Raw genomic sequence first — 21773 nt, 5'->3', positions numbered from 1 at the left:
ATTCAGCTGTCTATCACAGTTCCAGATAATGCCCACAAAGCTTGTGGATTTTAGACTGCTTAGTTAAAGTATGACTTGCTTATCACTTAGCTCTAGGAAAGCTACTGCTCTGCCAGAGCTGGGGATTACTGGGCAAGTCCTCCATGTTCTGTACAGCCTGCTCCATTCACAGGCCTATAAAGCAACAATTCCCAAAACATTACATTAAATTCCAGCTCCCCTGTTTCAATCAGTCACATCACACTTTAAAAAGGTATGAAATACCCAAGATTTGATTAATTGAACAAGCCAAGAGCAAAAAGCCCCAGACCATTAGTGAGACTGAACAGATTGGCTCTTAGACACAGAATTTCAATATGGCTTTTTACTGGCTTCTCCTTTGGGAAGTCTTGTTGGAGTACAAAATAAAGAGAGCTGAAAACCTAAGCTTTAGTGCAGGTGATACCTTTTCCTGGAAGACAACAGCTGTTTCCAGTCCCGGCATGATGTCCAGCAGAAGTCTGCAGGCAGCAGTGTTTAGTGGAGGTTCTCTGCTCGTCATCACATAAGCATTCACTAGCTGGAGAAGATCAGGAACAGCACAGGTTTGAAATTCAACTCTGACCAAACCCAGAGCAGTGAAAGCCTTACAGCTCCCATGGCAGGAAAATAATAAAGTAAGGAATGCCAGTCTAAGCCCTGGATCTCAACATGACCAGCCTTTAGCCTGCTCCCTCAGGGCCTTAGAAGTTGAAACTACTTCTCAGAGAAGCAGAGAGCCTCTGATCTGCTGTTCACTGACTAAATATCTATCTTGAACTGATCTGTAAAGATAGGTGCCTTGATAAACTGTAACAGTACAAACATTACAAGATAACAAAAAAAATTAACATAAGAAATTGCACATTTTTAACTGCACATATATTTCCTTATCATTTGCAGTTTGACAGAGAGAGACATGCAAGCAATCTGTCAGAATCCTTCCAGCAATGTGTACTGATATAGGTGCTTGCAGGCATGCAAAGGTAACAAAATTCTAGATATTAAGTCATGTTAGAGTTTAGCAATGCAAGTGGAAAGGCAGACTCTTGCCTCCTGATTCTCTGCCTGAGTGTTCTAGAGCTGACATGCTCTTCTGCTCCTGCAGGCAGCCCAGTAGTTCTAAGCACTCAGAAACAAGGCACTGGAATAAGTGGTATTAATTTCCATTATAGAAAGAAATTATGTTTTTGGACTTGTATTAGAAAAGTCCCATTTTCTTTAAAGAGACCGATAAACCTTGAAAACAACTAATTCAGTTGTTGCTACACACATTCCAATAGCTTATGAACTCCCCTTTACCTGAGTCACTCTAACAGTGGCAAAAGAGTTGCTCTTAAACCCAACTTAAAAACCAGTATTATGGAAAAGAGAATTCTGACACCACTAAAATAAATATTAAACAAGTAACAAGGTCAACTAGCACAGAGGAAATAAAAGCAATAAGGTGGTGTGAAGAATTGACAGAGAAAGTTCTCAGAGCAAACCTACCGCATTCATGAAATCATCGTTCTTGAAGAGTATCCTCAGTAAGTGACCAAGCATGCACTCGGGGTCTGCCCGACCTGTGGGACAAACAGGAACGCAGGAAAACACTCACCTTCCTACCTCAATATGCCAACCCTAATATTGAACTGCTACCTTCAAACTGACAGTGGGACGCTCTAGAGTCAGCACTACAGAGCACAACTTCCCAGGGCAAAAGCAGTGTCAGACCTTGATCAGAGTTGGCACATTCAGGCTAGAAGCGGTTTACTTTTGAATATGAGCTACCAGGTAAGCTCTGGGGCACAGCTGGTGCTGCCACAACCACCTGGACACCTTACCTGGGTGTCGGTCATCAAACGGGTCAGGGTCCCCTTTGCGGTACTCTTCAGTCTCCTTCTCGATCAGCTCGGACATTCTGCAGCAGGAACAGCACAAAGTGAGCAGCACTCACACTCCTGGAGCACAGCTCCTCACAGTCACAGACCTGTCAGAGCACTCCAAACCAGCCCATCAGCTTTCACCAGTGTTCAGTGCCACTAGAGGATTTCTGACTGGCCACAACAGGGGGGGAAGAAAACACTGGCCTCTACTATCTCATCACATTTTTAGCTCCAAAATGCACTGAACCCATAGCGACACCCCAGAGATGCATAAACTTGGACACTCTGAAGGGCCAACACCTTTCATTTATTCATATTAGACTCCTTGTGGTGTTCTACACACAGTGTAGAGAACTAGAGTAAATAAAGGGCTTGAGCAGTACTTCTTACCAGCACAGTGTCTTTCTTTTGCAGCAGAGCAAGTCCTGAACAGGTAAATTATTTCTCCCCTTTGTTCAGTCTGTGCAGGGGCAGCTGTTCAAACTGCCTGCACAGTTTTTTGTTATTGTGCACATTAAATTTCAATTGTGTTGTAGAAATAAATATAAATATTTAATAAATATTAAATACTTTTATTAAGTGCTGTGTAACCTCTATTCAGTTATCAACTTTTTACCATGTGTGAACTACGACCACGGATAAGACAAGGAGAAACTTAGCCAGCTCCCAGTTCACAGATCTTCAAAATACATTAAATGCTCTTCTCTAGCAGAAAAACAAAATTGAGTTTTTTGATGCTATGTCCTCCCCTAAACTTAGAAGCAGCCTCAGCAGACACAAGAAATCCTATGCTCTAACTCATTTAGAATGAGCAGAATTAATTATTATTTTTATTTACAGAAAATGAAAAAGAGGAAAATTATCTCATGGTCAAGCAATAAATAATTCCATAGTCATTCACTGTCCTTCTCCATGTAGTGTTACAGCAAAAACATATGCAGTTTGAGGTGAAATAAAGAGCACTCAATTCAATTGAAAAGACATTAGGAAATCAAATCTCATTTCCTTGGTATAAAACATGATTCCTTCCCCTCTACAGAGGTTCAGAGTGGGAGGCAGCATCTATGTGCAGCACAGCATTTTAAAACAAGGTCTTAATACCTCACAGTAGTTATCTGGGCAGATTTTATCACAAGGGAGGGAAAACTGCTGGAAGGCTGCAGTAATCCCTGGAAAAATATTTGTCTTTCACAGAGGATTTCCCTTACAGAACACTGCTGACTTCTACTCTGTGCCTGTTACTTTCCAGAAAATACCCTGCGTTCCCAGGCATGACTAGAGGCAAAAATCTACTTAGTCCTGCCTCTATGAGCTATACTGACTTGCCAGTGTGACAGAGGATGACTCCTGCCAGATTCCAGGAACAGCAAATTAGCTCATTGGGAATGAGCAGAGAACTTTCTTGGTTGCCTTTGATCTAACAATTATCTTTCAACAAGCTGTTGATCTTGCGGGGTTCCAATATTTACTTTTATAAGCCTGATTGTGAAAGGATGCAAATTGTGCCCCTGGTTAATAATAGGTGGCACAGCTTGAGCTCTCAAGAAATTCTGGCACAAGCAAGTCACTTAAATACTCCACTGCCAGCTCCTCATTTTTTTCCATGAGAACTACTAGCTTGAGGGATGTCTGCTGACAGAAAACTCAGACAAATGGGGAGTTGGGAAGCAGCACTCTCGCCTTGTCAGGTCTTTTGAGGTGATAATTAGCATTTTGGTGATGTGCCAGAAAGGACAGACAAGCAGCATAGAAAGTGAGCACAACACTCTGGCCAGGGCATCCTGTCTGGGTAGGCAGCCAAACAGCAAGCCAGCTCCCAGTGCTTCCAGGGACAACAACATTATCACAGGCTCAAAGAAAGACAAACATGAATCACTAATTATGGAGGGTTTTGAGACAATTATTCACAACTATTTGACCAAAATTAGAAAAAAAAACCCAAAAACCCCACACAAACATTACCTCTTTGAAATTTACTTTCAAAAAAGGAGAAAAATCAAGCTTGCTTACAATAGCCTTCTTTGAACTAACACATACAAAGGTGGTTTGTGACTTGACTTAGATAAATCTATCTAGATCCAACAGCTTTGTCAATTCTCAATTGAAGCAACTGAGTGTCAAATAACTACCAAAGCTCATTTCTGCCTTCTAACATAGGCACCTGCTATACAGGGCTGTAACAAAACACAATTCACAAAACCACAGAACTTTTATTTAAGTTTCAAGATTTCTTTCATTCACTTGGCATTATACTGGTTCTGCAGCCACTTCCAAGTCTGCAGACAAGATGTAGGATTTACACTGAGCCTTTGACTTCTATTTTTTTTCTCTTTACAACTGTGTTTGGAAAGTTAGTCATATGCTAATTTCCACTTGCCACAAACTGAGCTCACCTTGGGAGCAGGGAAGGAAGGGACAGGGGTATACAGAAAAGTTAGTCAATTTTGCAAGGCCCCCAGTGATCTAGATAGAACAACAAAGCCACCCTAATCCTGCTTTGTGTCATCACCTGGCATTCATGACCAACTTGAGCCTTTACAGCAGATTGCAACAGCATAAGGCGCTCTAGGATCCCACACCACAATACAGCTGGTTTGTGGAGATGAAGTTACAATGTTAAACTGCTGATTTATTCCCTTGATGAAAGAGGCTCCTGGGACACAATAAATTATCTGAGTCTCACGATTTGCCTGATTGGTTGAACATGACTCGCATCCAGTCTATGAAGTAAGACTATGACAGTATCATTTCAATTTACAGTAGTTTTGAAAACCATGTGTATTACATATCTGTTTTTTGCTGATAGGCTTTCCAAGCAATTTCTGCAGTCCATACCTTCTAACACTCAAGTGTTTGTAAATCCAGCTTTTTGGAAGGGACAGTTCAGTTGTGGTCTGTAACTAGCGCTATTACTGCTCCTGTCCTTGTCCTGTTACTGCACTCCCACCTGTGCTGCCTCAGCATCACATTCAACAGACTCCCATCCACACAGGGAAGTTTTCTTTCATTTAGCTCATAAGGAGGAAGGAAGTAGAGAAACATCACTCATCAGCAAGTATGACCACAGCTCCCTCTGCCCTAAGACCAAACCAATATGCAAGGGCATTGCTCTGCCTCAGGACACTGGCACTGCAAGCTCTAGTTGGTGAGGATTCCTCAGGAGCATCTCTACCAGCAACTCTAAATATCTAAATAGCTAAAACTCTCTCCTACAAACAGAAACATGGCTCTCATTGATAACTGAAGCACTGTAATCTAATTTCTGATTTTAACTTCTGGTGAAATCCCCATGCTACCTTAAATAAATCTGTACTATCTCCACTAAAGCAAAAATACTCAAGCCTTCACAATTCATAACCACTCTGCCTGCTGCACAGAAACCTTGAGAACCAACAAAGTTACCAGACTTGTCTGAGCATAAATAATATAGGGAGCTCCAGGAGCTGAGAGGGAGCAATAAGTGCCAGACTACTATAAGCACAAAAAAATACATGTTTAGTTCAAATGCCTTTAAATTTCTTAGAATATAGTAAATTTCTGTTTATGCCTACAAGAAAAAGCCTTGAAATAGCACAGGTTTCCTTCAGACAACACACAGAGATACACCAAAACCCGTCTCATGATTTTCAAGAGACCCACTAATTTTCAAGTGTTTAGGGCTGGCTTTCTGTTGCTCATCTCCTCCTCCTATGCTGCTATTTTTAAAATGCAGTAAGAACAGCAAAGAAGTTGTGCCCAGTGGGAGAGGCACAGCACAGATCTGAGCAAAGAACCTCCACCAGATTCCTGTTACTTCCAGCCAGTGCCAGCTCCAGCTCTGTGCACTGACTTGTCTGACCCAACAAGGCAGAAGAGACACCTGGACTGCTCCTGAACTGCAGAGCAGTTGAGTCCTGCACACATGAGGCAGGCCATGCATCTGCCAGCAGAGCTGTGAGGACTTGGGGGAACTTCTGCAAATCTCCCCTTAAAGCAGGAGTAATGTCAGTCTATCCAAATGAAGTCTGGCTTGGGAAAACACAAATGCAACTAATCATTCAAATCTTTCTTTTGTGCTAGATACTGTCTTATAATTAATGGTGTTACCTAAACAGCCCCAAATAATTTACTGGTCCAGAGCATTTTTCTCATAATACACTGCCAGTTGACCATCACACAGCTTAAAAAACAATCAGGTTTTAAAATTTCACTTTAAACATACCCTATGAGCGTCACTAATGCCTTCTCAATATAGCTCCTCCTACTCATCCTACTCTCACCCTTTCATTTAATCTGATCAATGTCATTGCAATCTCAAACCCCTCACACCTTGCTTCCCATCTCAATTAATGTTTTACAAGCTTCAAGTGAAGATACCAAAGTTATTTCAAACATTTAATGATGCTCCTGACTTCTACTATTTCAGAGAATTAAATTTGTAGAGACAGTGTAAGATGTCTTTGTAATATAAATTTCTTATTTAAAGTTTTTATTTAAATACCATGCTAACAGTTCATTTTCTAGACCAAGAAAATTAATTACAGGTTATCAGGTATGTGAACACCTCAAGAAAAAAGAAGGTAAAAGCTGCTGTCATGTAACTTCAGCCATTCAGCCTTAAGGATTTGCTTAATAGATCTTACCTGGTGAGGATAGGGACCATGTCTTGCCCGCTGCCATGTTCTTTCTCCCATTGCTCAAGCAAAGTAGTGAGCTCAGCCTTGGAGTCCACATGCCCAGATCCTGAAGTCATGGCTTAGCCTAAGGCAGAGGTAACAACCAGGAAAAAAAAAGGCATAAAAATGAGCAAGAAATCCCACTCTTTTACTGTATTCTTTGAAACAATCTAAATCAAATATTACAAGCCATTTGAAAGAGGCAAGCAATACTCAGCAAAAAGGAGTGAGAAGACAAAGTGACAGAACAGTGCTTTCAAATGTGAAAGTTTCTTTCCTGTCCTTTGCCTGCAGACTAAAGAACACGTGCACCTCTGAACACAAGTCCTGACTGGCGCTCCCCAGCCCTGACCAGGCTGTTTGGAATGCACAGCTCACCACAGTGTGTTCACTGCCTGAGCCTTTTAAAAGCTCTACCTCAACTCCAGGAGCAGACCTGAGTTACCCTTTGTGGTGATTTACTCAAGAACGAACCCAGCCAGGACAGCAAGATTGTGATCAGTGTCCAGTTTAATGGCCTGCAGGCAGTGGTGGAGGTGCCAACAAACTCCTGAGGCCCACAGTGCTGAGGAGCAGAGGCAGCCCCTGAGTGCTGCGGGAGCGGGAGCAGCCCCAGGACAGCCGTGGGGGCAGAGATGGGCATCGCTCCTTCAGGGCTTCCACCCCAGGAACAGCCAGTGGCTCCAGGAGGAAGGAAGGATGATCACAGGAGGGAGCACTGGAGCAATTACTTCAGATTTATCAGCCTTTACTTGCATGACAGCAGCTGACAGAAGATTTATCTTCCCATCCTCAAAAGTGAGAAACTCCTACAGCACTGAGTGACTTGTTGAAGTATCATTTAATGAAGGGAACTATCACTGTAGGTTCTGTTTAAACCTTTAAATTTCCAGGTGTCAGCTTTTGTCGAACTGATAAAAACCCACTAGAAATATTAACAGCTTAAACTAGAACAAAATCTGTCTCAAGATACTGCCAAGCCCCGAGTTTCCAACGTGACAGACTGTGATTGCTGTGAAGAGTTGTAATTTCTGGAGGAAGGAATACCCAAACCTAATTTACAAACTGACTTGGTATTGGAGGTAGGGAAGAGTACACCAAGCAAAACAGATTTCTTCACATCCAAAAACACACAAAGATTTTCAGCATTTCATTAGCCATAACATAGACAATATCCATCTGTCATGAGATTAAATACCCATTTGTCATAACTGACCCAGAGAAAGAAGTTTTCAAACCAGTGTTAAATACAGAAGTGTTTAACACAGTGACATACACATCAGCTCCTGAAATGCATGTTCAAGAGTCAGTCAGACAAATGGCAGACTCTAAAGGCTGCCATAGCAGAGATTATACGTGCATTTATAGCCCAAGTTGTCTCCGAAAAACATCCCCACAATTTAACTGTGTGCTGGACACCTCCAATTGGTTTAAAACTTCTCCTCACTCAGGGAATGGATGAACAATCCTACAGTTCTACCTCTTGTCTCATAGGTGCTTCTGAATGTAATGTACTGTGACTGGTTAGTTAAATGGGAAACATGAAGTTAAGAACACTGGCTGAAGATTAAACTGGCAGAAACTGCACAAAAGTTATCAGCCAAAGACTATGAAAAGATAAACCTGTGACTACAAGAACACCATTTTGTTAAGTACTATATGCAGTGGACATATGCTAACAAAAAAAAACCTACCTAAGCATGAAGAAAGATGATGCTTCCTAAATCAGAAGTAATTATGATTTTATCTAGGGCACTCATTATTCATTCATTCATTTCAGAACTACATCAGGAAATTCAATGCAAATACATAAATTGCTTAGGAAGAAACACTACCTAGATACAGGCAAAAACATAATGAGATTGTACACACAGACACACTTCCAAAACACCTTCAAAAATAAAAACTACTCCAAGCTCATTAAGTTCCATTTCCTTTTTCATTAACTGAACACCACTTGCCAGCAGCTCTTCAGTGCTTTTAAATATCACAGAAAAACATTCAGACAAATCCACTCTGGGCCTCAGAACACAAGTGCTGTAATGGAATCCACATTCAACCATTTCAGACACCCCCATCTCCATTCTGTACTCAAGGGATACAGCAAAAAGGGCCCTGTGACCTCAGAGCTTGTACAGGATCTGTGCAAGCTCTCCTGCAATCTGGAAAACAATTTACTTCCTCTAACAACCCTCAACTGCTCCTGCTGGAAAACAGAAAAGGTCCAGCAATACCTGCAACAGGTCAACCAAGTCCCAGCCAGGAAGACCACAGGGACTGCTCACTGCCCTCTGGGACACCTTGTGCTTTACCAAAAATCAAGTGAAAAAATCCCAGCTATCCCTAAAACCTGCCTCAATAAAGCTCATTATTGGTCTAAATAACTGGTGCTGACAGAGAGCTGTTTTCCTAAAATGAAGTTATAACATAGAAATGCCACCCTTTCTACTGGGACACAGCAGTGACAATGAATGTCTTGCCAAGGCATCTCCTCTCTAACACAGGCTTATCCCTTCCAATCTATTCAAATAAATACCATTATTTTAGATGGCACCACAGAAACTCCTACTGTGCTCACTGTTTTCAATAATTCCACCTTAAATGAAAGTGAAGAGCTCTGCAGAGAAGACAAGAACATAAATGATATGAACTAACCTGTAACTGTCAGCAACACACCTGGCCTGATGGAGAGGAATCCTGGGAGAACAGCTCTGACCTTCACTACTTCCCTTTGCAGCACAAGTGGCTGAAAAAATTCAATCTTAAATTGCTCTCCAAGAACCAGCAAAACCAATCAGATTTAAATTCGGGGAGGGGAGGGGGCAGAGGGATGTAATTTTTTTCTCTTAATAAGTTTTGAAAACCACAGCCTACTACAGATTTCACTTTGAACATCTAATAAGCTAAGGAATGGGATTTTTTCCCAAAAAGTGCTATTGCAAAAATATATTTAGAATCAATATTAACAAAACATAAAGCACTTACTCAAAGGATTTGACTTTGAAAGACAAATATTTGCAGTCTCAACTACCATGGTGGCCACTGCAAACCCAGATGTGGCTGTTTCAGCACACTGTGCTTGGTGCCCCGGCACTGCTGTAATGCCAAACACTGCCTGGCATTGCTGTGCCACAGCAGAGGCTGTAATGCCAAACACTGCCTGGCATTGCTGTGCCACAGCAGAGGCTGTAATGCCAAACACTGCCTGGCATTGCTGTGCCACAGCAGAGGCTGTAATGCCAAACACTGCCTGGCATTGCTGTGCCACAGCAGAGGCTGTAATGCCAAACACTGCCTGGCATTGCTGTGCCACAGCTAAGCCTTCATGGGCATTTCACTCTTCTGAGCTTGGCTGTAAGAATGTGACATTAAAGGGAAACCCAGAGAGTATTGAGACACAGATTCCTCAAGGTGCTCTCATGTTTTTGAAACCTCTGACACTTGAGTGCTTGAGTCACCTTAGTGAGACACCTCTGAACAGCGAGGAAATCAAATTCCAGTGACCTCTCACCACAAACCTTGACTGAGTGCCTGGAACAGTTGGAGCAATTCAGCTCCACCCTTCTGTCCACTGGAGCCTCACACCAACTGCAACACCACTACAGCTCATTCCTTGACTGATGCTGAGCTCCAGAAAAGGATCAGCAGGTTCTGAACACACTGACTGCCCACAGATAAACATTTTAAAGCATGAAATCTCTTAGTGAATGTAAATATACTTGTAAAATCTTAAAACCAACAGTTTGGTTATTTGGGAAGTGAACACAAAAGGCCTAACTTAGCAATTTAAATGCAAAATGAATGAGCTATATAATAAAACAAAAAAAATATACCTCAAGCAAAAAAAAACCAAAATCTCCCAAAACCCACAATTTTGATCAAATTCATAGGAAAATTGCACATTTAAACTAATGTGCACATTAAATTAATGGACAAAAATTACATGAAGATTTGTAATTCCACATGCATAGGGGCAACTCAAATTCTAATAACTGCACTTTGGGCCAGCTTAAATAATCCAGTTTGACATTGGTCCCAAACTTGCTTCTAAGTATGGCTGAGGACAAAATGTAGGGAAGACTAATGTAATAATGTACCACTAATGAGTTGGAATCTAGTTAATTGCCCAGCAAAGCTGGGCAGTACATTTGTAGGTTCATTTATACTAATGCTTTAACACAAAGAATTCCTTACTTTAAGAAAAAATAAAATTCTCCCTTGCATCATAAATATCCTTTAAAGAGATGAGGCACCTGCCAGCTATTTGTCTAAACCTGTTGAGCCTGAAATAACCACGTGCAAGTTAAAGTATCACGAACTGTCAACACTGAAATTCACTTGTGGAAATAATATACCACCAAGTAAGAAAAGCCTCACAATCTCTGGAGCACAAAACGTGGTTTGGTGTCCTACACTGAGGGAAGTCTAGGTTTGTTCAACTTGTTTGACAGAGCTCCAAATTGGCTGTCATACTGAACATATCCCTTAAAAACTCGGTTGTTGTGGGGTTTTTTCCTTTTTTTTTTTTTTAATTAAGGCATTTTAAGGACAGGGAAAACCACAAGGTTATTCAGTTTCCTGGAATTTCTCCTTTTACAAAACAAACTTAGAACTACGTTCTGATCTGGCAGGACAAGCCCACAAAACAGGAACAAACTTCTGCTGTCTACAAAATAAAAAAAAAAAAAAAAAAAAAGGCCCCGCTCCGTTTCAACATCAAATCCTCTTCGCGCGGTTGCAAGGGGAGGGGAAACACGCGGGCCGCACCTCGCGGGGGCGGCCGGTGACAGCTCCCGCGGCGTCCCGCACGGCACGGCCCGGCCCGGCGGGACGCACGGGCGGCCCCAACGTTTAGAGGTCGGCAGAGACCAGAGTGGGGGAGCGAAAAGCCAGAGATCCTCCCGCCCGAGCGGGCCCGGCGCAGGAGGAAGAGCCGGCGCAGGGGGCGGGCCGGGCGGGGCGGCGCAGGCCCGGTCCCGCCGGGGGGGACGGGACGGGCCGGGCCGGGGGGGACAGGCCAGCCAGGCCGAGCCGGGCCGGGCCCCCGCCCCGAGGGCGCCCCCAGCGCGGGGGCGGACCTGGGGGCGGACCTCCAGCCGACCCCGCGCCCCTGAGGCGCCCCCCACACCCCGCGCCGCTGCCCCTGCCCGGCGCGGAGGCCGCGGCCGCCAACCGGCCCGGCCCGGCGAGGCTCCGGGGAAGCAGCGGCGGCGGCGCGTCCCGCCCACCCCGGCCCCGGTACCTGAGCGCTGCCCCGCGGTGCCGCCGCCGCCCCCGGCCCCTGCTGCCGGCCCCGCGCACCCCGCGGCGGCCGCGATCGCTCTGGAGGGCGCACACTTTTTTGCGTCACCGCGCTGCGTCACGGGAGCGCGTCACGGTCCTGAGGGAGAGGGGCGGGGGCCACGCCCTCGGCCGGCCTGCCGGGAAAGGGAGTTCGCGCGGGGCGCATGCGCACCTCCGGAGCTGCCGCCGCATGGGGTGCTGGGAGCTGTAGTTCGCGGCGCGCCGCCCCGCCATTGCCCAGCGCCGTGGCTCCGGGCGGAGCAGTCGCTGCTCCACCAGGCGCTCCCCGGGAGAGGGGCGAGGCTGTTGGCTCCGCGGCCCGGCGTGACACGGAGGAGCCGCCAAGCAGCAGCTGTCGGCCCCGATACCTGCGTGTCCGCCCCGATAGCGGCGTGTTGCTGGGCACGCCGCCATCCGCCCTGCAGCCCCACGGCGGGACCATCACCAGCTGCGGCTGCTCCTCCTTTCCCAAGGCTGGACGGTGTTCGCTGTGGTGTTCACCTCCAGCTGGACAGCGGGGTGTTCCACAGGGAGGGGAGCTTGCAGGAGAGCTCGGGTGCCGAGCTCCTGCCCCAGAGTGATTCCTCCTCCTATTTCCAGCTCGGGAAGGAACATTGTCCTGCTGCTTCACACTTAAACCAGGGCTGGTTTTGGCAGCTGTAGTCAAGCTCCACAGCGGAACTGAGCGCCCACCTCCACCCTGCCCTGGACCATAACAAAGGAGGAAGAGGAGGCTCTCCTGAGTGTCTCAGAAAAACTCCTCTCCCCACGTTGCCAGTGCTCATTCTGAGCTCCGGAGAGCTCCTCCACCTCCCAGTCCTTCCCTCCGTCACTGCAGAAGTTATGCACCTGCCTGCCATGGGAGAGTCTGTGTGCAAAGAAACCCTTCAGCGCTGCACAGCCCATCCCCGGGTGCCTTCCACATGCAGAGTCTTCTGTTCCTCTGGGACTGCTTTTCTTTGTTGGTTCCACAGTGGGAGTATCCCTGCTCTGTGTGCTTCACGGTGGCAATGAGCTGTCCCTCTGCACCGCCCCTTGCCCCGCTCTGTCGAGTGATGATCCACGTGCTCTCAGCGAAGTTACCACTGCTGAGGGGAAGGAAGATCTGGAAAAGCACACTCCTCACCCAGGCCCTCCTGGCCGGCTGCAGCATCAAAAGTATCAGACCTGCCTGCAGCGTTATTATCCAGGAAAGATCATCACATCCACAGCTGCACCTTCCCCTCCTGCACGGCACCTGGGAGCCTCGAGGCAGCCGTGGGGCTGTTCAGGAGGAGCTGCAGAGGTCAGCATTCCCTTCCTCATCCCCACGTTCCAAGGCCTGAGAGCAAAATTAGAGTTTCCAGTTCCTGCCATATCTATGGTGCACTGGAGAAAGGGTCACTTCTCGGAGAAAGTGGTGCTCAGTTCCCAGCTCACCTGAGCAGGTGAGGAGATTCAGAGCCTGCTGCTCATTGCCAGAGCCTGGCACGTTGCTGGCACAGGGCACAGCTTGCAGCCGCCCCTGGCTCTGCCACAGCCTCCTCTACAAACTGCCTGAAAGGCTCAGGCCTCCAGCTCCTGCATTCCACACCTCAAAGATATTTTGGAAGGATTCAGTCCAACATTCTTGTTTCCCACAGGGCAGGTGGGAGTCCTGCTGGCTCACCAGTCAGGAACAAGACAGCATGGAAGCAATGAAATCCCAGTTTATGCTGCTGAGCTCTAGTAATTCCCCGGGTGCTGGCAGAAGCCTTTCTCATGGAAGAATAAATATGAATAAAAAATGAGTAAATAATGGGAAAGAGGGCCCTCTCAAGGAAAAGCTTCATAAGCACCATTCCTATCTAAGATGCCCCACAGTGTCCACATTAATCCACTTTCTTGCACTGCAACTGCATAAATCCCTGCCCTGGGCACTGTTTGCACAGGTAGAGATTCTGCTACCCCACGTACAACATTTGACTGTCAGTCTTGATTAACTCCAGGATGAGTGCAACAGTGGGAATCCTGCAGCACTGGATGCAGGGAGTAAGCCCCCACCCTCACAACAACACTTCACCTTAATGATGCAATTGGAGGGAAAAAAGCCACAAAACAAATGCAAAATATGGCTGTGGATTGCAGAGCAATAAAAACAAGAGACCAGCGGTGAGCTGGCACCTCTTGCCCTGTGGGATCTTGTAGATGAGAGAGAGGCCTGTGGTGTGCAAGGAAGGGAAGGTTCAGCTCCATGAGCTCCCCAGCCAGAAGAACGACATATTCCACAGATTGGCCACCTGATAGTAACAATGACTTATGGCTGAGTCACAGCTTGAGGCTCCTTGAACAAAAGAACCACTTCTCCCCACTGCTGTCACATCCCAGATCACCTCCTAACTCTGTAGTTTACCAGGAGAGGATAAACCCATTTCATGGGGCCCTAATAAACTTCTAGACTTAAGGACAATTAGCTGTGGGATCAGAGGAGGAACAGCACTGTGGGAGAAGCCAGGAGGACACGAATTGTGTTTCCAAAGGATGCCTTGAGTACAGACAGGGGTGGAAAATTGTCTGGAAGGCTTCATCTCTGCTGGCAAAGGCAGAGAGCCCCAGACCCAGGCTGCAGCTTCACCTTCTGCCTGAAAAGAACTTCACTCTGAGAACGAGGAAAAGGTCATTATCAAAAAAATCACAACATTCAGAGACACCTCACCACAGCTGCTCTACGAGGAGAGGACAGGATAGATTCTTTAGGCTTTTAGGAATGTTAATTGCTCACCTTGACCTCCAACACAGATCTACAGTGGCAAAATTTGTTAACTTCCTACACTTAACCTTTGACTAATTGCCCCATCCTCCTGTGGGACTCAGTATGTTTGTCACCGTGTTTCTCCCTGCAGCTGAGCTCCTGTTGAAGGGCAGCTGTGACGGTGCTCACTGACCCAGCAGTACCAGCCTCTGCAGCACAGTTTTGCTGTGTGACTCACAGCAGGTGAGCAGTGAGCCCAGGAATAGATCCAGTCAGTCCCTTCCCAGCACTCTGGATCGCTGCAGCTGCACCCAGCACGCGGCTGGATTTCCCAGCAGCATCCAGGGACGGGTACAATGCTGGATTTCCCAGCAGCATCCAGGGACGGGTACAATGCCGGGGCCTGAGCCTTTGGCAGGGTCTAAACCTGCCCTGCTCAGCTGCTCTAAGCTGAGGGTGTTTCTTTGCAACGCCCATGCCCCGGGGGATGCGGATCCGGGCGGGAGGTCAGACAGTCTGGGGAGCTGCACCTGGAGCAGAGCTCACTGCCAGGGCAGCAGAGGAGGCCAGAGGGCTGTGATGCACCTCTGTGCCCAGTGCCTTCCCCCTCCCACCCTGCCAGTCTCCTGGGTGCCTTTGGGAATCTGAGAAGTGGCCATCTGGCACAAAACCCTGACAAAAAGGCCTCAGTTCCAACCCCAGGACCATCTATTGCTCTCCAAGCCTGGATCTGCCCAAATAGTTCAGAAGTGGGTTTATGAGGTGTGAAGCAGATAAATATCTGCAATGATACCCCTCATGCATAGAGGGCTTTAAACACTGTCTAGACCCCCCCAGAGCATCTGATTGACATGTATCTAGTGCTAAATTTTCACGTCGTACAAAAATATTGCCTGATGGATTAATTATGGCCACGGGTGATCTGCAAGCTGGCAGCCAACACCCTTCAAATGATCTCCTATTTCTTGCCCACATCACAGAGACTGCAGGTAATACAGTAAAAAGAAGTACAAAGGGAGGAAAAAAGGTACAAAGGGAGGAAAAAAGGTACAAAGTGAAATAAGCAGGGAAAAGCAGTTCAGTGGGATCCCCTCTGCCTGGACAGACTGAGCAGAGCAAAGGGGCTGCAGGCATTGCCGCAGGTTACCTGTGATCCAGGTGAGCAAATGGGGCAGAATCCGTGCATCGTGTTCCGATCGATGATGTGCGACAAGGGAATAGCTCAATCACTAGGTGGCACACCGGCATCATCGTCCACACCAGCGTCCTCTTTCGAGGAGAGGAAAAAGCTCAAAATAGCCCAAAGCAAAAATTAACAAGCAATCATCCGAGGCCGAGGTGCTTAGAGGAGCCATCTGTGTGCTCACACACACAGAGCAAAACCGCCCAACAACTGGAGAGAGACATCAAATGTAAAAGGGCAGGCGAAATGTGTTCATTCAATCGAATGGTGCCTGTGCTCCTTTGCTATTTCTGAGTGACGGTGGGAAAGGCAGGGGAGGCTCGCTCATCAATGGAATGCAAAGAGGAAACACACGGAGGGCAGCAGAGGCGGGCGCTGATCCAGGGAATGGAGTTGCCGCCTTTTCTGAGAATTATGCCTGCTCTTGTGTGTGGAGAGAGCACTTGGGGTTTCCTTCCAGCAGAAAAGGCCAAGCAAAGCTCAAGGAGAAGTTTCTCACAGAGATACAAAGACAGGGGAACAGTGACAGCAGGCTGATGGCCCCTACTGGAAGAGGATCTCAAGAGAGATTGCTTGTGGGGAGAGGAAAGAGTGATAGAAGAGCGATAGCAACACTTCTGGGGCAGGTTGTCTCTGGGCTGGAGCTAAAAAGCTAAAACAGCAACACAAACTAAAACCAGCTAAGCCATTTATGAGGAGGGGCCAAAGAAGAGACGTACATTTTGGCAGAGCTACAACTTTGTCTTGTTTAACTACTGTAGATCAGTAGGAGCAGTTCACTCTTGAAAGTATTGAAGACCTTCCCATGGCCACCTGTGCTAATTCTTCTGGACACTGACGGAATCTGCAGGATCCCCATCAGGCAGGTGCTCCCCAGCTCTCCTGGTGTTTGCATGGATTCAGCAGTGCAGGCACAGGCTCCCCAGCCAGCTCCCCCTGAGCATTTAACCCAGACTGAGACAGAAGCCAGATCTGTATCTAGGAACATGGAAATGCAGAAGAATGTTGTTCATCAGCTCAGATACTAATGAGAACATGAGCAGGCAAAAAGCTCTCTTCCAAACAGGCTGGTGCCAAAACTCTCCATTCAGACACTCAGTGTGATGCCAAGAGCACATAACTCTGCCTAGCTGAGCATCTGAGTGACAGCACATCTGTGTTTGCAGGCTGAAAGTCAACAAAAAAGTTAAATAGTACAAAGTGATCAGTGTTGCATGAAGTATACACTGCCATGCACCTCTGGCTTGCAGCAGCATGGCCCCCAAATCCTGACCACGCTGCTACTGCAGTCTTACTGAGAGCTTTGTGCTCAGCTTCTCACACACACACAGCAACTTCAGGCAGATTTTCATACCTCTCCTTTTTCCTAAATTACTGAAAAATGGGGTTATTGGTGTGCTCTGTGATATATGAGCTATCCAGGGGTATGAAGCTATGACTGGAAAAAGCCTTTGGGAGACTGGAAGCGGACAGATAAACCATGCACAGAGAATATACAAGGGAGAACATGAGAAAAGTGGGGGGCAGTTAGTATACAGAAAGTGACATCATGGCAACAAGACATCATTTCCTGACTAAACTCATTTCTCGAACTGAGAATGTTAAAAGTTCATTTCAGGCACTACACAAAATCCCTTGCTAGTTTTTGTGGTTTAACAACGGTTTTCCCTGTTTTAATCTGTTTTGTTACTCTAGGAAACAACCAGCAAAGCAAACTCTTCATACAGAAGGAAGCAAGAAAAGACTTTGCATAGCACACTGTGAAATGCCTGCAAGACACACACTGGGAATACAAACAAATTCTTCCTTATGTTTTCCAGCAACAAGGATCTTAGGGATTGCTTGCAACAATAGCAACTTTAAAAAACAAAGACTGAACAGAACCAGAGAAAAGTAGCATTTTAAGACTACTATAGCCTTTTTAAGGAGAGAGTGGGGTTTGGATTTGGTTTTTTTCTGGTTTTTCCTTTTTTCTTTTCCTTTTTATCAGGCCTTAAGTGCAGATTTTACACCTGCTTTCTTCATGACATCTCTCTATAGGAGTTAATTAGGTCAAGTGTATTTATGTCTCAGGTTTTTATGCGCATGGAATCAATAAGCAAATTGGTGAAAGTGGGCTATAATGGTGGCAGGCACATGTGCAGATGGTAACTTTGTGTTTATGAGTTATTTTATCACAGAGGGATTCCACCAAGGGTCTTAATAACAACTATGTGGTGTTCATCATAGGCAATCCTAATTTTTGGCTTGTCCATGGTGGTGCTTATGGCTCTAGGAGCTCCACAGATGTTGACTCCCAGCAGCCACACGTGCATGGCCCCACTGCAGGCACTGCCCAAACATGGGACCTGGAGCACTGTAAAGTCTGAACACTTGGCTCTCACATTCAGCCACACTTAGGAAAAAGCTCTGAAGCTCCCTTAGCAGCATAAAGCATCCAACAGCGTTTGGATGGGGAAAATCCCCAGCTGAAATGAGGTGATGGAAAGCTGAGGGGGTCTGTGCTGGGATTCATCCAGGACTCTTGCCCTGAGTTTTCCTCTGCCATGAAGCAGGTCATGACTTTTCACCCAGAAGGAATGACTTCCTCTGGCAACACTTCTCTCCGTGCTGCCCTGATGCTGAACAGCCTCTGCAACACCAGAAACACTCTGGGACAGGGATATTTGAGGGCAGCCTCCTGAAACACCGAGCACCTCCAAGCCTGGGTACCTGGGAATGCAGGTGGGCCTTGGAGCACGTTGTTACTGGTGCAGATCCAGATCTGATATCGTGGTGGCTTAACAAGGTTCTGGTTCTGTTGCTGAACTCTCACAACCAGACAGCAGCATCAGGTCGAGGGTCTTCCCTTCCCTCTTCCACTAGCTCCCTCCTGTAGATGAGAGTGTCTTTTCTTCCTTCCAGGAGCTTCATATCCCCAGTCAGTGGAGAGGGAATAGAGCAAGAATGAAGCTTAATAAATTTTCTTTGCCCAAATAAATCAAAAGCACCTGACAATATGGAGGAAGGGAAAGGAAAACACTGAATTTTTAGGAATCAAATTGGATGCCAATCCACAAGGGAGAAAAATCCCAGTGCCTCCCAGGGCACAGCACGCTCTGTTAGCAACTGCAGGGACATACTCATGGGCTTTGGTCTCCAAGGAACCTTGTTTGTGAACATTTAGTTGCATTTATAGGAGTGCAGGGCATTTTATATAGTAGTCTGTTCCTTTTGGGATGTAGATAAGTGCTGTATCCTTGTCCTTATTATAAAACCAGCATTGATAAATGATAACCAGAAGAATACCTGAATGTCCTCTCTGCTTCTGGAGCTGGGGTGTAAGGGCAGCTCAGGTGTGCAATGATGGCTGCACATGACAATAAATGGGTGATGCAAAGCTCTGCATTTCCATTCAGTTTGAACACCAGTCCGATGTGTAACACACACACCCCCCTCCCTGTGATGTGAGAGGTTTCTGACAAAGACACAGTATTACCACTTCTGGGGGCAAAGGAACAACAAACTATCAAAAACCAATGTCGTCAGTCAGCAGTTACAGAGAAGTGGATACCTTTCACTGCCTGGGAGTGCACTTGATTCACAATTTGCGCTGTGCATTTACAGCTACGTGTCTGTCTCTACCTGCTGCAATGGGACCCTTAAATTGCAACTAAAAGCTACTATTTGTGAAATAGGGACATTTTGGAGGAATCATTTTGGCATACCCCAGTTAAGAATTTTTTTTCCCCCAAGATTGTCTTGCCTCTCTTTTCATCAAGTCTTCTCCAGAGAAAAAAGATAATTTTCAGTTATTGTACACACCAAATCACCAGTACAACTGGATAGGATCAACTGAATTTTCCCTGTATTACCTTATTTCACAGTCTATATTTGTGTTTAATGTAACATTTGCATGCTTATCATAATTTCATTACATTTAATGTAGTACCTGGGCAGCAGTCTTCAGTGTAGTCTGCAAGGAACACAATGCTTTAGCCTGAAGAGAAGTTAAAAAGATGGGAGGACACAATGAGAAGTATTTATGGCTTTTACAGGCTGTTTGGACAGCAGAGCTCACAGGAGATTTTAGCAATAGGGATGCAAAGCTTTAAGCCAGGAAGGAGGAAGGAGGTGTGTTTAGCCACTCTTCAAGGCTGGGATGCTATTTTCTATAAATCAGAGTTTTGCACTGTGGCTGAGAGTACCAAGATTTATTTTGCTTTGTCTTTAGATCGTGGGAGTAAAATGCTGGTCTCCTTGAAATATGTGGGATGTTAGTGACTAGGATAATAAAGGCCAGATTTCACCAAAGACATTTTGAATTCTCTTCATCCCAGCCTCTCCCAGCAGGCTGGCTGGGATTGTTCCCAGCCTGTTTTGTAGCAGAGAGGTGCAGCAGGCCAGATGAGCTCCTTGAGACACAGCCTCCTCCCACTACTTACTGTTAACTACTGTTACATTCTCCTGGGGTACAGAAAGCTGCCATGCACGAGGAGAGAATCCCCTGGAAGATGGATCCCCAAGGGAGAGCTCCAGGGAACAACATTGCCTGCTGTGGAAAGTTTTGCAAGCGAGCTGCGGTTACCCACCATCCAGATGGTGAATATTCAGTGTTTGCTTTAGAGCAGCATTTCCAAATCCAACCCTGCAACTCCCCATCTCTCCCTTTCACAAAGAGAAAAGGGAGTGCTGAGGTCTCACAGCTCCAGCTCTTCTGAACCAATTCTCTCTTTGCCTGGACTTGATCAGCATCAGTCTGCTTGGAAAATGGGAAAGGAGGAGGAAGAAAGCAGCTTTCTTCCAGGCAGGGTCACAACACCTTTTGTCTTGCTGGACTGGTTGCAGACACCCCACACTTACAAAGAAAAGTTTTTGCTCCTATTTTTAATGCAACTTTTCTCTCTTGGTCCTCTCTGGCTGATCCTTTGCCAAGACTTTAGTAACACATAGATTTTGTAGCTGGTGGTTATCCTGTGCACATAGGAGAATATGTCAGCCTGCAGACACTATCAAATTTCAGGGCTTGTATCTTCCTTCCTAAGGAAACAGTGTCTGAGGCAGGGGGCTTTGCTCAGTTAGGAATAATCCCCAGGAGGGATTCAGCACTGGCTGAGGAGCACGTGCTGGAGGGAGGGCTGTAGCTCCTCTCTTCCCCATGTAAGTGTCAGGTGCAGCATCCACATCCCTGAGCTGTTTCTTTCTGGAAGGACTCTGGCTTCACCCTGTGCTTGAGCCACAGCCACAGCATCCAGATCTGCCAGTTCTGATCCGTGCCTCTCATCCCATCTCAAATCACTTGGTGCTGGGGAGTTGCTGGGAGTACTTGTGTCCCAAACATCTCTTGGGAATTCAGCAGTCTCCTTCCCACGCAGACACCAGCTGGGAGCAATCCATTCCTGCTCAGCTCTGCACCCAGACTGTACACAAGCAATTTTAAATCCAGGGTGTGGACTAGCTGAAAATGACTAAGAAAATGAAAGATGACTAAGAAAAACAAGCTTGTGTGCTGTGGAATTTTATCTCCAGCCTGAAACAGCTGAAGAGCTCTGCAATTCTCCTGCAAAACCCTGAGAGAAGCACAGATCTGATAACAATGAGGCACCCTGAGAGCCAGAGTCCCTGTCTCCTGCTCATCTGCCAGCAGATGTGCCAAAACACCTCCTCTGGCTGCTGGTCTTCCAGGAGGCTCTATCAGTGGAAAAACCTGCTCTGCCCACTGCTCTTCACTGCTGTGGAGCAGGGGCTGTGCAAGGAGCAAGCAGGGCTGTCAGCTCCTCTGTTCACATCCTGTCCATTTGTGACTCCATGGCAGAGCACTCCAGGGCTGTGGAAGTTAATGGCAGGTACACACAAATATGTCTGGGTAAACTTCACTCCTATCGCTTGGCTGATTTCTGACCCTCTGCATCTACAGTCCTGCCATTGTCTGCCTTCTTCTGTCTCTTCTTGCATGGTTTTCCTTTTATTCTGCCCTAATACTTCATGCAATTGTGGTTGCTATGCAGGGTTTGCAGGCTCAGCTGCCTGTAACAACCCTCTCCATGGGTGTGTGCAGCTTGGCTGCAGTGAGGATA

The 21773-nt window shown here is 46.4% G+C and overlaps 1 protein-coding gene across 2 annotated transcripts in view; it reads right to left on the bottom strand.

Annotated features, from left to right (window-relative positions):
• DCAF1 (DDB1 and CUL4 associated factor 1) overlaps positions 1-11846 on the bottom strand; it is a 47210-nt gene extending 35364 nt beyond the window's left edge. Inside the window, exons 1-5 of one of the 2 annotated variants that reach the window (XM_030956671.1) lie at positions 11784-11846; positions 6509-6626; positions 1845-1921; positions 1510-1583; positions 446-559 (exon numbers count right to left, since the gene is read on the bottom strand). In XM_030956671.1, coding sequence (XP_030812531.1) covers positions 446-559; positions 1510-1583; positions 1845-1921; positions 6509-6618 — 375 coding nt within the window. In that variant the 5' untranslated portion in view covers positions 6619-6626; positions 11784-11846. Of the gene's footprint in view, positions 1-445; positions 560-1509; positions 1584-1844; positions 1922-6508; positions 6627-9196; positions 9221-11783 lie in introns of those variants that run through there. The other variant, XM_030956672.1, reaches the window with a different exon arrangement.
• Positions 11847-21773: the final 9927 nt, after the last annotated feature.

This window comes from Camarhynchus parvulus, chromosome 12, assembly GCF_901933205.1.
Source record: "Camarhynchus parvulus chromosome 12, STF_HiC, whole genome shotgun sequence".
NCBI lineage: Eukaryota > Metazoa > Chordata > Aves > Passeriformes > Thraupidae > Camarhynchus > Camarhynchus parvulus.
This window is presented reverse-complemented; position numbering and strand designations above follow the sequence as displayed.